The sequence below is a fragment of the Condylura cristata genome, unplaced genomic scaffold (assembly GCF_000260355.1).
Source record: "Condylura cristata isolate star-nosed mole 26May11 unplaced genomic scaffold, ConCri1.0 scaffold00011, whole genome shotgun sequence".
Taxonomy (NCBI): domain Eukaryota; kingdom Metazoa; phylum Chordata; class Mammalia; order Eulipotyphla; family Talpidae; genus Condylura; species Condylura cristata.
Window position 1 is genome coordinate 12,345,408 of NW_004567112.1, and position 14,561 is coordinate 12,359,968.

At 51.9% G+C, this 14,561-nt stretch overlaps 1 protein-coding gene across 2 annotated transcripts in view; it reads left to right on the forward strand.

The window, feature by feature from the left end:
- The window catches only part of XPNPEP1 (X-prolyl aminopeptidase (aminopeptidase P) 1, soluble), a 44,164-nt gene extending 31,168 nt beyond the window's left edge, over positions 1-12,996 (forward strand). For both annotated transcript variants that reach the window (XM_004680454.2, XM_012723832.1), the window contains 12 exons: positions 146-356; positions 1,312-1,401; positions 1,963-2,013; positions 3,131-3,189; positions 3,320-3,397; positions 4,798-4,869; positions 5,661-5,721; positions 7,052-7,121; positions 7,891-8,064; positions 8,765-8,841; positions 9,255-9,353; positions 12,464-12,996. In XM_004680454.2, the coding sequence (XP_004680511.1) occupies positions 146-356; positions 1,312-1,401; positions 1,963-2,013; positions 3,131-3,189; positions 3,320-3,397; positions 4,798-4,869; positions 5,661-5,721; positions 7,052-7,121; positions 7,891-8,064; positions 8,765-8,841; positions 9,255-9,353; positions 12,464-12,592 (1,171 nt within the window). In that variant the 3' untranslated portion in view covers positions 12,593-12,996. The remainder of the gene's footprint in view (positions 1-145; positions 357-1,311; positions 1,402-1,962; positions 2,014-3,130; positions 3,190-3,319; positions 3,398-4,797; positions 4,870-5,660; positions 5,722-7,051; positions 7,122-7,890; positions 8,065-8,764; positions 8,842-9,254; positions 9,354-12,463) is intronic.
- The last annotated feature ends 1,565 nt before the right edge of the window (positions 12,997-14,561 follow it).

Sequence of the window (14,561 nt, forward strand, 5' to 3'; positions counted from 1 at the left end):
TTTTGGAAAGAGGACTGGCGAAGAGAGAGCAGTTTCTTGGTCTGACTGCCAGAAGACAGAGCCTGGTGTGGGTGTGTGGCTCGGAGTTCGCCTTTTACTCACAAGTCCCCCCCTTTCTCTGTCACCTCCTCTGTGCCCCCTGCAGGCTCTTCATTGATGGTGAGCGCATCGATGCCCCCAGTGTAAAGGAGCACCTGCTGCTTGACCTGGGCCTGGAAGCCGAGTTCAGAATCCAGGTGCTTCCCTACAAGTCTGTCTTGAGCGAGCTCAAGACCCTGTGTGCTGACCTTTCCCCGAGGGAGAAGGTGTGGGTCAGCGACAAGGCCAGCTACGCTGTGAGCGAGGCCATCCCCAAGGTCAGTAGCCCCACAGGGCCTTTTAACCCTGTCGCATTCTAGCAGCCAGCCCCTTCCCCTGTTCTAGCTTTGTCCTTGAGACAGAGGCTGGTCAGGCAGATCTTCAGCACTGGGGAGGGATGAGAGGGAATCCAAGCCACCTTAGATGTAGCCTTTTTGACTGTCATGGCCAAACCAGCGACATACTCTCATCTCCATCTGGGGAGAGCCCAGGCCTGACCTCTAGATGTTCCACTTCACCCCCTCGCACTGTGTGACAGTCAGAGCCTTGCCCTCTTGGTTAGTGGTGCCCACCCTGCTTTCTCTGTGTCATGAGGGGCAGGTATGTGAGGTAGAGTAAGGACTGTGGAGAGCATGAAAGTCTGTGGGGAGCTCTGTGCAAGGGCAGGTGGCAGGAAACCCCCTCCCTGTGACAAAGAGCTGGATTCCACAGGGGCCTCAGGTTCCGGGAAGGCTGCCCTGGCCCCTCCGGACCTGACCATTTGTAGTGGCTGACCATGATCGCTGGGCGTGAGGGCGCAGGAGCGAGAGCCCTCCTCCTTAGTCATGTGCTTCCCCAGACAGTGGGAAAAAGCCTCCTTTGTGTGGCAAGAAAGGGGTTCTTGGGGTCAAGCTTTGATCTGTAGATGACCTCTGACCACAGCTATGGAAACTTGAACGCAGTTTCTTGTGGAATTGGGGAATTAGAATGCCAGCAGTGTCACAGAGACAGGGGCCGGGGGATAGAAGAGAAATACCCTGTTTGAGGTACTTCACCATTTTGGCTGAGTTCAAGCTACTGTTATATCATGTGCAGAGTCATCAACCCGGAGGTGCAGTCTTTGGGCCCCAGGGGACAGGTGGAGAAATCCTGAAGGGGAGCTTTGTGTGTGATGGGTAGGGTCCACAGGTGGAAGTCTTGGCCCTGGGAGCATGGGCCCAGGCTTGATCATCCCCCATGCTGCTATGCCCCCAGGATCATCGCTGCTGTATGCCTTATACCCCCATCTGCATTGCCAAAGCTGTGAAGAATTCTGCTGAGTCAGAAGGCATGAGACGAGCTCACGTGAGTACAGAAGGACTCGTGGTGGAGAGCCTAGTGCCCTCACCTGCTTGCGGCCTTGTGCCTGGCACAAGGTTGGAATCTCTGAGCTTCCCAGAGTTAGTGAGTGAATACATGAAGTACTGGCTAGGCTAGGCCTTCACAGAATATAACACAACACAGAGAGATATTGGTGGTGGTGATGAAGATGAAGCCTCTGAGAACCTCCAGATTGTGTTTCAGGGCTAGTGGTGGGTCTAGAAAGATTTGGGGCCCCAAGATGGTGTTTGACTGTGGTGGGTCTCTCCTGTCCCCTATGGGGCAGGCCTCAGACCCTTGCAGGGAGCTGTGTGTGCTCTGAGGCCCTTTCTGATGGTATCTGAACAGCTAAACTGCAAAGGAACCTTCTTCCTGAGTGGGAATTGCTGCAGACTTGTTCATAGGAAACCCTGCATGTAAATCCTGGTTGTGCTGATGGTTTGGGGCCCTATAGGTGAAGTCCACTCGGTAGTACATTAGGACTGGGTTTTGGATCTGCTGATTTTCAGTATCTTAAAAAAAAAAATGTTTTTGTTGTTTGCACAGATTAAAGATGCTGTTGCCCTCTGTGAGCTCTTTAACTGGTTGGAGAAAGAGGTTGGTTCTTGGTCTTTATTTAACACGTGGATACAGATTATTCAGAAATTGGCCACAATGAGATTCCAACTCCCTGGCGCCCTCCATGTTCTGGAGACCATGAGGTCTAAGATCTTGATCTAATTTTAGTATTCTCTCAGGTTCTTTCTGGTCTGTGTGTATTTACAAAGTCTTTAGTGTAGGAAATAGTAATAACAGAGAGGATCTTTTCTGGGTTAAGGAATTATGACTAAGTGAAATATCACTATCAAGGCTGGGTGTTTTAAGAGAAGATCTTTGTGCACATTTTTAACATCTTTTAAACCAAATAACTTTCTGCATTAAATTGATTCTTGGTCCTTCATTCCTTGCCTCACCATCCCTCGGGGTGACAGGAGGGTAATTTCTTTGTGCGGATTTTAAACAATATCATATTCTCTTTATATTACATAAACAGCAGTTTACATAAAGCAGCAGTTACATAAAAACTTAAATTGGAAAAAGAAAATATCACCCTTACTCCCACTGGCGTAACCATTAACCCCCCCTTGACACTTGTTCATCTTGTGTAAATCATTTTTCAGTGGAAGTAAATTTTTACATGTTTCAGTGTACAGAAATGATTACGTTTTATTTTCTTAGTGTAAGCATTTTTTCCCTGTGTTTTGAGGCCTCCAGAGATCATCCAAATAGACTGTTTGCTAGCTAGGCTGATTTATTTAACTTCCCTTCTATTTTTAGATATTTAGATTGTTATTAAATTTTTTTTTTTTTTTTTTGCTAGCATCAATAATCCCTGTAGTACTATCTTTTTATTTATTTAGAGTGACTTTCTTAGGGTGGTATCCTAGGCAGGGAATTTTTAAGTATGGGCACACTCAGCTTGGGGCGGTCTAGGATATAAGACTTTGGCGAAATAGTTGAGTGTAAAATTTTAAATAGAAACACCTCTATGTTGGATAGCTTTGGTGAAAGCCTTTGGAAATAGCCTCCTTGTTAAAGATGAGATGCAATTGTGTCCTGTAGTTAGGTAGTTGGGACACAGGAGTGAGGAGAAGGCGCCTTTGTCTACCTGCCCAACACGTATGACTCGCGTGAACTCGCCACGCCAGGTGATTTAGACGCTCCTTCTGTGTAGGTTGCCAAAGGGGGTGTGACGGAGATCTCAGTTGCTGACAAAGCTGAGGAGTTTCGCAGGTGAGGCTCCCTCTGTGGCCCAAGAACCTTGTGCTTATTTGCTGGGCAGCTTACACGAGGCTGGAAGGGCCCTGGCCCTCGGCACCGTGGGAACACCTGTAAGCCGATCTGCTTGGTGCATCTGTTGCAGGCAGCAGGCTGACTTCGTGGACCTGAGCTTCCCGACCATTTCCAGTACGGGACCCAATGGCGCCATCATTCACTACGCGTAAGGCATGCGGAGGAGCCCGAGCAGGGGAGAGACATTGTTTACCGGAGCCCCCAGCGCCCCCCTCTCTGTGTCTGTTGAGACTGTCCTTACCTAGCAAATAAGACCTCTGAGATCTTACTTTCTCTCATTTTTTTCTGAGTCCCCAAGCCTGTTGGGGGCCTCCTCTTGGGCACACCTGTTTGGCATTTGGCTCCCGATCTGGCCAAATGAGCTGCCCCCTTTCCTTTCCGAGACCGCAGCGCTGCCCAGCTCAGATGGTTTTGCCCTGTGTTAGGTGTATTGGGTTCTCTGCTCCCCACCTGAGATGCAGCCAGTGGAGGAGCACTGGGCTGTCTTGTGGTGCCGCACTTGGGCCTGACTTGTTCCCTCCTTTCAAGTGATTGCTTTTCGTTTTTAGTTTTGGGGTGAATTTTGCACGGTGTGTGGGAGACACTCACACATAGGACTGCAGAGTTCTTTTGCAGGAATATTTCCACTCAACATTAAAAGACAAAAGGACTTCAGTTTTTGTCAGGTTTAATTCAGGGAATGAATTTCTTGGCTAGATACTATCCCAGAAGGTGGCGTAATTAACGCTTTAAAAAATCTTAGACCGAGGAGCGAAAACTTTGCTTCTACTTCGGTGTTTCCTCACTCTGGCTGTTGGAAGCCTTTTGAGTGTCAGCGCTGAAGCCAGGCTCGTGTCTGCTTGTCTCAGTGCTTCAGCTTGAGGGTGTCCTTATTGCCCAAGAGGGGGTGGTGCCGGGAGTGAAGGAGAACCCCTCTTGTCTGTCAGGCAAAGAGGCTCTCACCCCTTCTCTCATTTCCTAGAGCAGCGATGAAAAATAAATAGGCTCATCAGACCACTTTTTAAAAATATCTTGTGTTTTTTTGACAAAAGGGTCCAGGCTTAGGAGCATGTTAAGCATCTATGCCTTTCCCAGCATAAATCCCTTTAGTTTTTCTCCCAAATGGAGACATTCTTCTTGGGCCTGTCTGGTGGTCTGGGAAGTAAGCTCCAAAGGGGTCAGGACTGAGCAGGGGAGCTGGGAGCCTTGCACCCCTTGCCTGAGGCAGGCAACACAGACTGCTCTTCCCAGGCCCCAGCTGAGGCCATTGTGTCTCTTGACCAGTATTTTTGTAGCTTTTCCAGTGATCACATTATTTATTCCAGAGACAAATGGAGGCAGCCATAAGGAAATAGGTTCTTCTTTCTCTTGAATTCTTTATCTGCTGGGGAGATAGGCTGACGGAGGTTTGAACAGTAGAATGTTAATACCACCTGGAATAATGGATTTATCTTTTAATTTTATAATTTCACACTTAAGGCAAGAATAGTACAAGGGACGCTTGTATATCCATCTACTGGATTCAGCAAGCACTTACATTTGCAAACTAATTTTTAATTTGCTTTCTAGGCCTGTCCCTGAGACGAACAGGACCTTGTCGCTAGATGAGGTGTACCTCATTGATTCCGGGGCTCAGTACAAGTAAGTGAACTGGGGCTACCTAGAACTTAGCCAGCTGAGTCCAGGTAGTTGAGCAGCTGCACGGCCTGGCTCCAGCCGAGAGCCCGCAGTGGGTGATCTCATTCTGCACCAGCCTCAAGTGGAATCGGCCTCGTGTTTTGTCCTCGTTTTGACCCCAAGTTGAAAGGGCCCGGTTGTATCTGTTCCTACACTAGATTTTTTGATAGAAATGTTTAGTCCTTGGCCAGAGGTTGTTAAGTGCTAACTAAATAACTGGAAGGCAGCTTTTAAAATCCCTTGAAAATCTCCTACCCAACCATAAACTGCCTGCTAGCTCCCTCTCTTTGCATCTCGCCCCAGGGCCCTGGAAATAAATAAGTGAGCATCTCCCCTGAATTTCTCAGTTTCTTCATGCTTTCTTGCTTCCATGCTCCTCTTCTAGAATAGCTTCTTGTGGGAGAATCCATCCCTGTTGGATCTAGATGTGGAGCCTGTGAGAAGGCGCTTGCGTGAATGTTCTACCTCTCAAGTCTTAAGAATAATGTTGCTCTGAGCATTTGTATACACATCTTTGTGTGGGCCCACATTTTCAGTTCTTTTGGGTGTTTACCTAGGAGTGGAGTTGCTGGGTCAAAGGGTAGCTTTATGTTTAACCTCTTGGGGAGCTGCAGACGTTTCCAAAGTGACTGGGCCGTTTTATATATCTGCCAGCTGTGCGCAGGGACTGGAGTTTGTTCACATCCTCATCTGTCTCGTAGTTGAGCAAAACTTATTACAACTGGAAGCTAACCTGCCTGCTTTCCTTTGACAAGGGATGGAACCACCGACGTGACCCGCACCATGCATTTTGGGACACCCACAGCCTACGAGAAGGTAGGGGGGAGACCCCAGAGCCCTTCCGTTTTCCTAAGAGCATAGCTTTTATGGGCAGGGCCTGCATAAATAAAAATGCTATGTGGGAGAGTAATATAGCTCATTGCTGTGGAGCCAGGCTTATCTGCTTTATGACATGCATTTAATTATTGGAGAAATTTTAAAGCATTCTGTCTGCTAAGGTCAGAGCAGCTCAGACTCTGTTTAATCTGCTTTGGCTTTTTCTTGAGTCAGGAAATCTGTCTGAGGATTGGAATGGTGCAGAGAAATAGATGCCTTACAGGCTACCTAGATTTGGTTCTGAAAGCCCCCCCTTCCCTTCTCTCCTTTCCCCTCCCGTCTCCTCCCCTCCTTTCCCCTTGTTCAGAATTCCTATTTGTAGTCGCTGCTCTCTAGGAACCCCCTGATGTGACACGCCTTGTTCAGTTTCTGATCTGTCTGGCCTGGAAAGGAGGAAACAGCTAAGGTAGTAAGATGTGTCCCTTCAGGCTGGAGCCTAGACTTTGGATCTCTGTAGTTTCTTGGCTCCATGACCTTGAGTGAAGCACTTAGGCAGCCATAAAAAGGGGGCTAGTAGTCCTTGCCTCTAAGGCTGGTTGTGAAGGGCCCCCTAGCCCAGCAGGTTCCAGGGTCATAGACGCTGCTCAGTGAATGCTGACTGAATCTCTGAGAGCATCTGGTTTCTGGAAGCTCCCTCAGGACATTTCTGTGAGGAAGATGGTTGTGTGTGCTATTCCCAGGCCCTTCACCACTTCCATAAGTGGGCATCAGCATCTCCGCTTAGCTTAACATTGGGTCCAGATACCTTACTGGGACTCTACTGTGGAAGGGATTTGGCCTGACTGAAGAGGGCAGAGTTAAGTGCTGAATTGGCAACTGACTGGCATGTGACTGAGCTTCCAATGGCCCTTCTCGTGCAGGCAGTAGGGACAACCCTGAGTGTAGCCTGGAGGGGAGGAGCACAGATGATGAAGGATGAGGAGACGTGGGCCTGAGTGTTCAGTGCCTGGTATAGCGCCAGGTGTGGAGGACAGGCTCAGTGAGTGAGGTGGTCATGGCCCACCCAGCCCTTCCGAGGTGCTGTGGTGTGGTGTGTGTCCAAAGTTTATTACAAAGTTCATTACAGAGGAATGGACCGTGTGATCATCTGTCTGATGGTTCTGTTCTACCCATTTGAATTTCAAGAGGTTCTGGAAAATGGGTGCTATGCTCAAACCTTTCTCATCCAGTGTCTGCTCACCCCTTCAGAGACAAGGTTTCCTGAACTACCAGGAAACGGCAGTTCACGCATCTACCTGCTTATAACGTGCCTCCCGGCTTCCTTTGGCAGGAATGCTTCACGTATGTCCTCAAGGGCCACATAGCTGTGAGCGCGGCCGTTTTCCCGGCTGGAACCAAAGGTAGGTGGCTCCTGTCAGTTGGCGGCTTGTTTTCTTCTGTGGGCCCCAAGTTTGAGTGGAAAAAATGCCTTTTCCTTTGTCGCATCAACTCCCAACCCACGTCAGGTCCAGCCAGGGCCGGGGGTGGGGGCGTCCCCTGGACCGCCATGCTCAGCGTCCTCCCTCACAATGTTGGACACCACATACCAGTTGCTCCCGCGGGAGCTCGGCCCCACTAAAGTCGGCACTGCCTCCTGTTTGCCCTTTACCTCTGGGCCAGGGTCCCTTTTGGGGCTTTTTCCTGGGAACCCAACTTTACCTTTGCTGTGGACTGGGGTGGGATGTTGGATTGGGAGTTAACCTGAGCTGGACTCAAGTCTAGTGAGACTGGGCCTGACCTGCCTCCCTGAGCACAGGTTTCGTCACCTCTCAGGCTGGAGTTGTGCGCAGTCCTGTCAGGTGCTCACGTCATCTGCACCTCAGGCTCCCGGTGCTGGGAGGGAGTATTAGTGCTACCAGTGCAGCTCTGCCTGCTGCGGGCGCCCTGCCTGCCCCCAGCACCCTGGCCTGAGGCGCCTTTGCCTCAGATTGGGCCGCCCTTTCCAGAGCACGATTGTTAGAAAGTTCTTCCTTGTGAAAGGCTGAAATCTGAACCCTCCAGTCACTTTTTCCCCACTGGTTTATGTTTCACCTTCTGGAGCCAAACATAACAAATCTAATCTCTAAAGTACTTTGCAAATTGAAAAGTGCTGTCTGCATGTCATCAAATGGTCCTTTGTGTGCCTCGCAGGCCACCTTCTCGACTCCTTTGCCCGCTCAGCTTTATGGGACTCCGGCCTGGATTACCTGCATGGAACGGGCCACGGTGTCGGGTCTTTTCTGAACGTTCACGAGGGTCCTTGTGGCATCAGTTATAAAACGTTCTCCGATGAGCCCTTGGAGGCGGGCATGGTAGTCACTGATGGTAGGTCACCCTGTTGGAGGGGTGTGCATGGGTGCGCCAGCCTTTTGCAAGTTCTTTGGGTTCCCTTATATATAGTAATTTGAAATGACACCCCCCTCCCCTCCACCCCCATCACCTTGAACTCAACAGCAGCAATCTCTTGGGATAGTAAAAGTGGTCACTGTCCTTTGTAGAAAAAGCGAGAGTATAGAACAATGTAGGAAGAAAGTGAAGATCATTTGTAATCCAGCTACCCCGGGGGGAGACATGACCTACTATTTTGATGGTTTGATATGCTAGTTCTTGGTCTGTTAGATGTGTCTGTTTATTATTTTAATCATTGAGATCATGCTGGACATGTTTGTATTCTGCTTTCTTATTTAATATATTGCCTTTCCCATTTTATTTCCAAATCTTGGTGAATATACTTTGCTGCCTAGATCACTAGTTCTGGGGACCTGCTCTGTGGTTTCTGTGGTAGATCATGTTACTCTGCTGTCCGCACCGCCGGGACTTCAGAATTTCCTTTCTGAACCTCAAGTGCCCACTAAAAGTGGCCCTGGGGGAGAAGGTGGCATCTCCGGGCTCATGCCCTGGACTCGTGGGCCCTTCCCCAGTTTCTCCACCGTTGGCGCGGGGCTCTCACCCCACAAGTTAAGCTTCTGTACTGCGTGCATATCTTCGTCGTGGCTACTCTGATTTGGGGGTTTGTTTGCTTTAGAGCCAGGGTATTATGAAGATGGGGCTTTTGGAATTCGCATTGAGAATGTTGTCCTGGTGGTTCCTGTGAAGACCAAGGTGAGTAACCACATACTTCAAAAATGTCCTTATCCCGTAATAGGGAACAGGCCCTAGTCACCTGATGGGGCCAGCAGGGCCAGGTCACGTTGCGTGTAACAAAAACTGAACTTGGGGATCAGTGCCCAACCAGAGAGGCCCTGAGCCAGACACCCCCTTTTCCTCACAGTAGACTTCAGCTGGGGGACCCGCTGCCGGGAGCAGCCCTCTGCGCTTTGGCTTTTCCTGATGGCGGGCAGCAGCCCTTGGAGAATGGCAGCGTGTGTTCATCGCACCTTCCGTGGTGCCCAGCTCGCCACTTCCTGATTCCCACTTATGCCTGGTTCTGCAGGATGGTCCTGTCCAGTGGGGATGACCTCATGGTGGTTTTATGAAGAGGGGTTAATGCTCCTGCGTTCTCCCTTCTCCCACAGTACAACTTCAATAACCGGGGAAGCCTCACCTTCGAACCTCTAACTCTGGTTCCAATTCAGACCAAAATGATAGATGTGGATTCTCTTACGGACAAAGAGGTAACGAGGGCATCTCGGGGAAGGGCAGTGTGTGTGTGTGTATGTGGAGGAGGGGGGTCAGGTGGAGAGTGGCCCCACATTCTCTACTCTGTTCTCACTTTTTAATATAGAGGACAGAGCCAGCGAGTCTGGAGCACCTTGGTCTCTGAAGGCCTAGGACACATTTCTTACGCTTGTGGGGCCTCTGGGCAGGGATCGCCATGACCCTCCTTGCCCCAGCCCAGCCTGGCAGTCAGTAGGGCATAGTGTACTTTTGTTCTCCCAGAGGGCAGGAGCCAAAGCTCCTGCCTGAGGTGTGTTTTGCAAATATGTACCCTCTGTCTTCCCTGCAAAAGGCCTGCTGGGTCATGGGCCTGTTGACCATTGCATGCACCAGGTGCTTGCTTGTGTTGCATCAACATTAGGAATGAGAAGCCAATATATTATCACGTGCCTGGCTTGCACACAGATGTGAGGGGCAGGGAGGGGTGCCTACTATTCTGGTCACCCTGGGCTTAGAAAGCACCACAGCTCACCCATCAGATCAGGGTTACAGGTCAGGAAACCCCATCAAACCCCAAACAGGTGAGACGGCAGGCCTGGGGAGCTGGAGTAAGATTTGAGGAGTCAGGCAGGTGATAAAGGTTGGCGCACAGACAAGGTCAAAGATGGGGCAACAACGGTCAGCACTGAGCAGAGCAGCACATCTCGAGAGAGGAAGACAGAGGCCAGAAGACATGAATTTGGAGCAGACAGGTGGTCAGAAGTTCCTGCAAAACTGCCGATGACTGGCAGGCACCAAAGGCAGGATGAGCTTGATGCTACTTAGGAAAGAGAGCCGGTGACCTCATCACAGGGGCCTCAAGTGTAGGTTCTTGAGGTGTGGGAGGTAACCTCAGTGGGGTAGTGGCCCACCTGGGCCTCATTCTTGGCAATGGCAGGAAGTGCTTGTGGTGACTGAGGAGCCCTCCTGCACAGGGCTGTGGATTGGGGTGGTCCAGTGGGAAGCCTTTCCTCCTTATCCACCTCACTGACAGGTGACAGGGAGGTCACCTACTTCACACTTGACCTCTCTGTGCTTGCACACCCGCTGGCCAGCAGTGCCCATGCTTTCGCCAGACACAGATGGGGTTGGCCGAGGCAGATTCATTCATGTCATGAGAGACAGGAAATGCAGCCTCATCCCAGGGTCAGATGTGTCTCCGCAGGGAGAGGCCACCCGCGGTCCAGGCTCTCCTCCGGGGCTGAGCTGGAAGGGATGGAACACAAAGCGCGCATGGGAGCCTCCAGCTTAGCTGCCCTGTGTCCCGTCGTCGGAACAGACCGCTTGCAGTGGCCCAGGGCACTTTTCCAGGGTCTTAGCGAGAGACTCCCTGGCAGGAAATCACGTCATTCTCTTGGAGACCCAAGGCAGTGGCTTCCTGATGGTCATTCTGTGTGACAGTCCTTGTTGTCCACGTCGGCCGACCAACAGGCGTTTCTCCCACTGACATTCTACCTTATCCAGGCAGGCGGTGTCTGAGGGAGGTGGAGTGAGGCCATTTTCTCTAAGGGTGAGGTTTGCTAACCTGTGACTGTCCACCTCGTGACACTGTCTGTGGAAAGTAGATTCTCTTACGCGGTGGCTCATCCTGTGCCTTGCATACTCACGTCACTGAACTCTTTGGCCAATTAGCTTTTTCTAGGATGCTATCTTCTTCCCCTGAGATCATAAGTGACTTTTACAAATAACAGTTACATACAGTGTCATTTATCATCTCTGTTAGCCAAAGGATTCCTTTCCTACATACATCTCTACAAATCTGGGCTTCATTGTTTTCAAAGACTTAATAACCCCCCACAGCAAGATTCTGTCCACTGGGCTTCTGGAACACCAGGTCATTGCCTTTACTTTCTACAGCCTGTCTTTGGCGGAAACTTAGGGAGTTTTCAGTTCGGTCCGCATTCCCACCGTGTGTCACCAGATGGCAGCAGAGGACTTTGTGTGGAGGTCAGGACTTGAGGCCCAGGCTGCTCCGCTCTCCTTTTTCCCTTCCTCTCCCCCTAACACAGGTCCTTGGGTGTTTCCCAGGTGGGCTCAGTGCTGTTGTCATCATCACTGTTCAGCTGCTGGGCCAGCGGGCTGCCTTGTCACCCTGCCTGGCCTTGCTGGTGACACACAGCAGTTTGCTTGCTACCTCCCTCCCACTCCCAGCAGGGGACAGTAGGCGCCAGTCTGCCGATTGGAGCCCTGGCTGGGCCCAGGCCAGTGTCCTGTCTGCCCTCACACCTGTGGCCTCGTTCATATATTTTGACCCTTGCACAGGCTGTGGCTTCTGGTCCAAACCACCATTCCCAAAGCAGGTGCTTTGGTTACACAACTCGTGCCTCCTCCGATGGCAGCGAGCAACACTGCACCTCTCAGCAATAATGTTCACCTGGGCCACTGTGCGGATGGTGCAGCGTGAGGGTCGCGGTCCTCGTGGTAGGACTTGCTCCACTCCCGCCTCCCCCTCTGCCCCTGCCCCGGGGTGGAGATGTGCCTCTTTCGTGGCTTCAGAGCTTTTGCCATGAGGCCCATGGCTCAGCCTCCACCCAGGCCCCAAGGCCTGCCAGGCCTTCTTTATATCTCATTTGCTTCTCTCTGGGTGGTCACATTCAGCAGAGGGTCCGAAAGCCCAGCTCATCTCAGCCCCTCCCTGCACAGCGCCACATGCCTGACCCCAGAGGCTTCGGGTCCATCTAGAGAGCCATGTTCACAGATCCCGGGGACGTGACTGATCCGGCTACTCAGTTCAGTGGATGTGGGAGAGGAAACCCTGCTCCCCACCCTGCCACCCCAGGCAGTGACCTGGGAGACCCTTCCGGGCCTCCAGGGCTGTCTTTGAGGGGAAGGCCTGGTCATGTGTACTCCAAGGACAGCCTGCAGGTCCTCGGGCCCCCTCTTGCCACTGCCCGTCCACTTGCTGGAGACCCTTCGGGAGCTTTTCACCATGAGCCCATGGCCGCCTCCGTCTGTTTCCAGGGACATGGAACACAAGGCGACCTGTCATACGTGGTGAAGGACGGTGTGGCCAGCCTGTGGGCCCCCGAGGCGGCCGCGGGGCCTGGAAGGGGTGACGGTGTGAGCCCTGTGCTTTCTTCTCTCGCAGTGCGATTGGCTCAACAATTACCACCAGACCTGCAGGGACGTGATCGGGAAGGAGCTGCAGAAACAGGGCCGCCAGGAGGCTCTCGAGTGGCTCATCAGAGAGACGCAGCCTGTGTCCAAGCAGCGTTAACACCTCCAGGGGTTGTGATCGGAAATGCTCTGGGGGAAGAAGACACTGCCGGCCAGACAGCTTCCCTGTCCCTCTCTCCTCCCCTCCCTTTTCACTTTTAGACTCTTGAGGAGAGCTGAAAATCATATCCTCTTTGATATTTTCTTGCAAACACTTGATCTTTTATGATTTTTTAAATTGTTGAGTGCGAGCCGAGCCAAGAATCAAACTGCTGCGCCAGAGGAGGGGCCCCAAAGACGGGCATGCTCGCCAGGGTGACGCCTGAGCGGCTGCTGCGAGCCCTCACCGTGGCCGCGGACCAGAGTGCTCGTGTGCCAGGGCCCAGGTGCTAGTCCGTCGCTCGTGGTCCCCTCACTGCTCACGAGGCTGTATTTATGATCATCGAATAAAACGTCAAAACGCTTTGTCTCAGCCGTCTGTGTCCACCCTGGCGCCGCTGCCCGACTGCCTCCGTGCTTTCCAGGTGAAGGCCCCGTGGAGGAGAGGTCCCTGGCCTCCCTGTTTTCTGCTTAATTACAAGGCTCTTTTCTTCCTTTTTTTTTTTTTTGTTTTTTAAAGAAAACCTAGTATTTTTAGTATCTTTTTCTGATTTGAAAATATATCATCAGTAGACAGAATCAATGAAAACAGCCTAATGTCTGGCCCTGTCCGCGGTAGAAGCTGCAGGTGCTCCCTGCCCCCTGCTCCCCACCTTCCAGGCACCTGCCTGCGCCTCCCTGAGCCTGGGCTTTCTCTCTGGACTCCGCACGAGCCTGAAGTTCTGAGCGAGTCAGTGTCCAGGCAGCTTCAGGCCGGTGGGGTGAGGGGTGGAAGAGGCTTCCGCAGCCCGTGGCGTGATGTCTGGGGTGCCGCCTGGCAGTGGTATTTGCTTTCTTTCCTTCTCTGTCTTACTTAGCTTTTTCTCTCCTTATTTCCTGTGACCATCTCTCAGGAAGCCATCATGCAGATCCTGTCTTAGGCTGGTTTCTTTAGGGATCTAAGCTAAGATACAACCCCTGTTCTGTGAGACGTGTCCTCATTTCAGAGCTACTAAAGTGTAACGCAAACCCACTATGGAAACGCTGACCAAGGCGCTGTGATCTGGGGCTGGAGAAGGGGAGTGTCTTTTTCTCCCCTCTGTTTCCTTGCCCTGAAGTCCACATGGAGTGGAGACATGTTTCTGAGCAAGAGAAAGATCTTTGAAGGAAAGTGTGGGAAGTCCAGGGAGATGCCTGGGAAACCATCAGCACAGAACCTGGGTTTCCACAGAACCTGGGTTTCCACCTGCCAGGGCTGAGGAGGGCACTCTTGGGAGTCAGGCATGGACTTCAGCAAACCCCTGCAGGGCGGCGGGGCACAGGCCTCCTGAGTGTCCGACCAGCAGAGGGCAGTGCGACTCTTCGGCGAGAGCAGACACTGCCGGGAGCCAGTGGATGACAGATCCTAAAGTCCAGGGAGGATCCTCGGGCGCTCACGCGGCTGCGCTCCGTGTCTTCAGAGGTCCTACCCCCACCCCAGTACGTTGCGGCCGGCAGTAATTTTCATTTAACGAAGATGGACCAACTGGCAGCTCTGATGCATGGGGCTGCTGGGTGTGAGGGGGAAGAGGTGGCCCCTCAGGCCCTCACAGGACATGCTCTAATAGACGTGACAGGACCAGCCGTGACTACAGCCCAGGGACAGGCGTGGAAATGGAGCCGAGGAGGCTTGTGGAGAACTTCTCCAGGGTCACCTGGAGCTCTGCGCCCCCGGCACATTCTGAGTCTGCCGAGGACAGCACCCCCGTGGTTATAGCAGTCGCTGCCCCCCACCGACCCTCGCCCAAGGTGGTTCAACATGTTCTGCTCTCACCAGGCAGATTTACTTTTTTTAGAGTGGTTTTTAAGTTCACAATAAAACTGAGTTCCCACGATATCCCTTGACTCCTAGCCTCCACACCACAGCCTGCCCGTGGGTAGCCTCCCCCACTAGAGGTGAGTCAAAACTGATG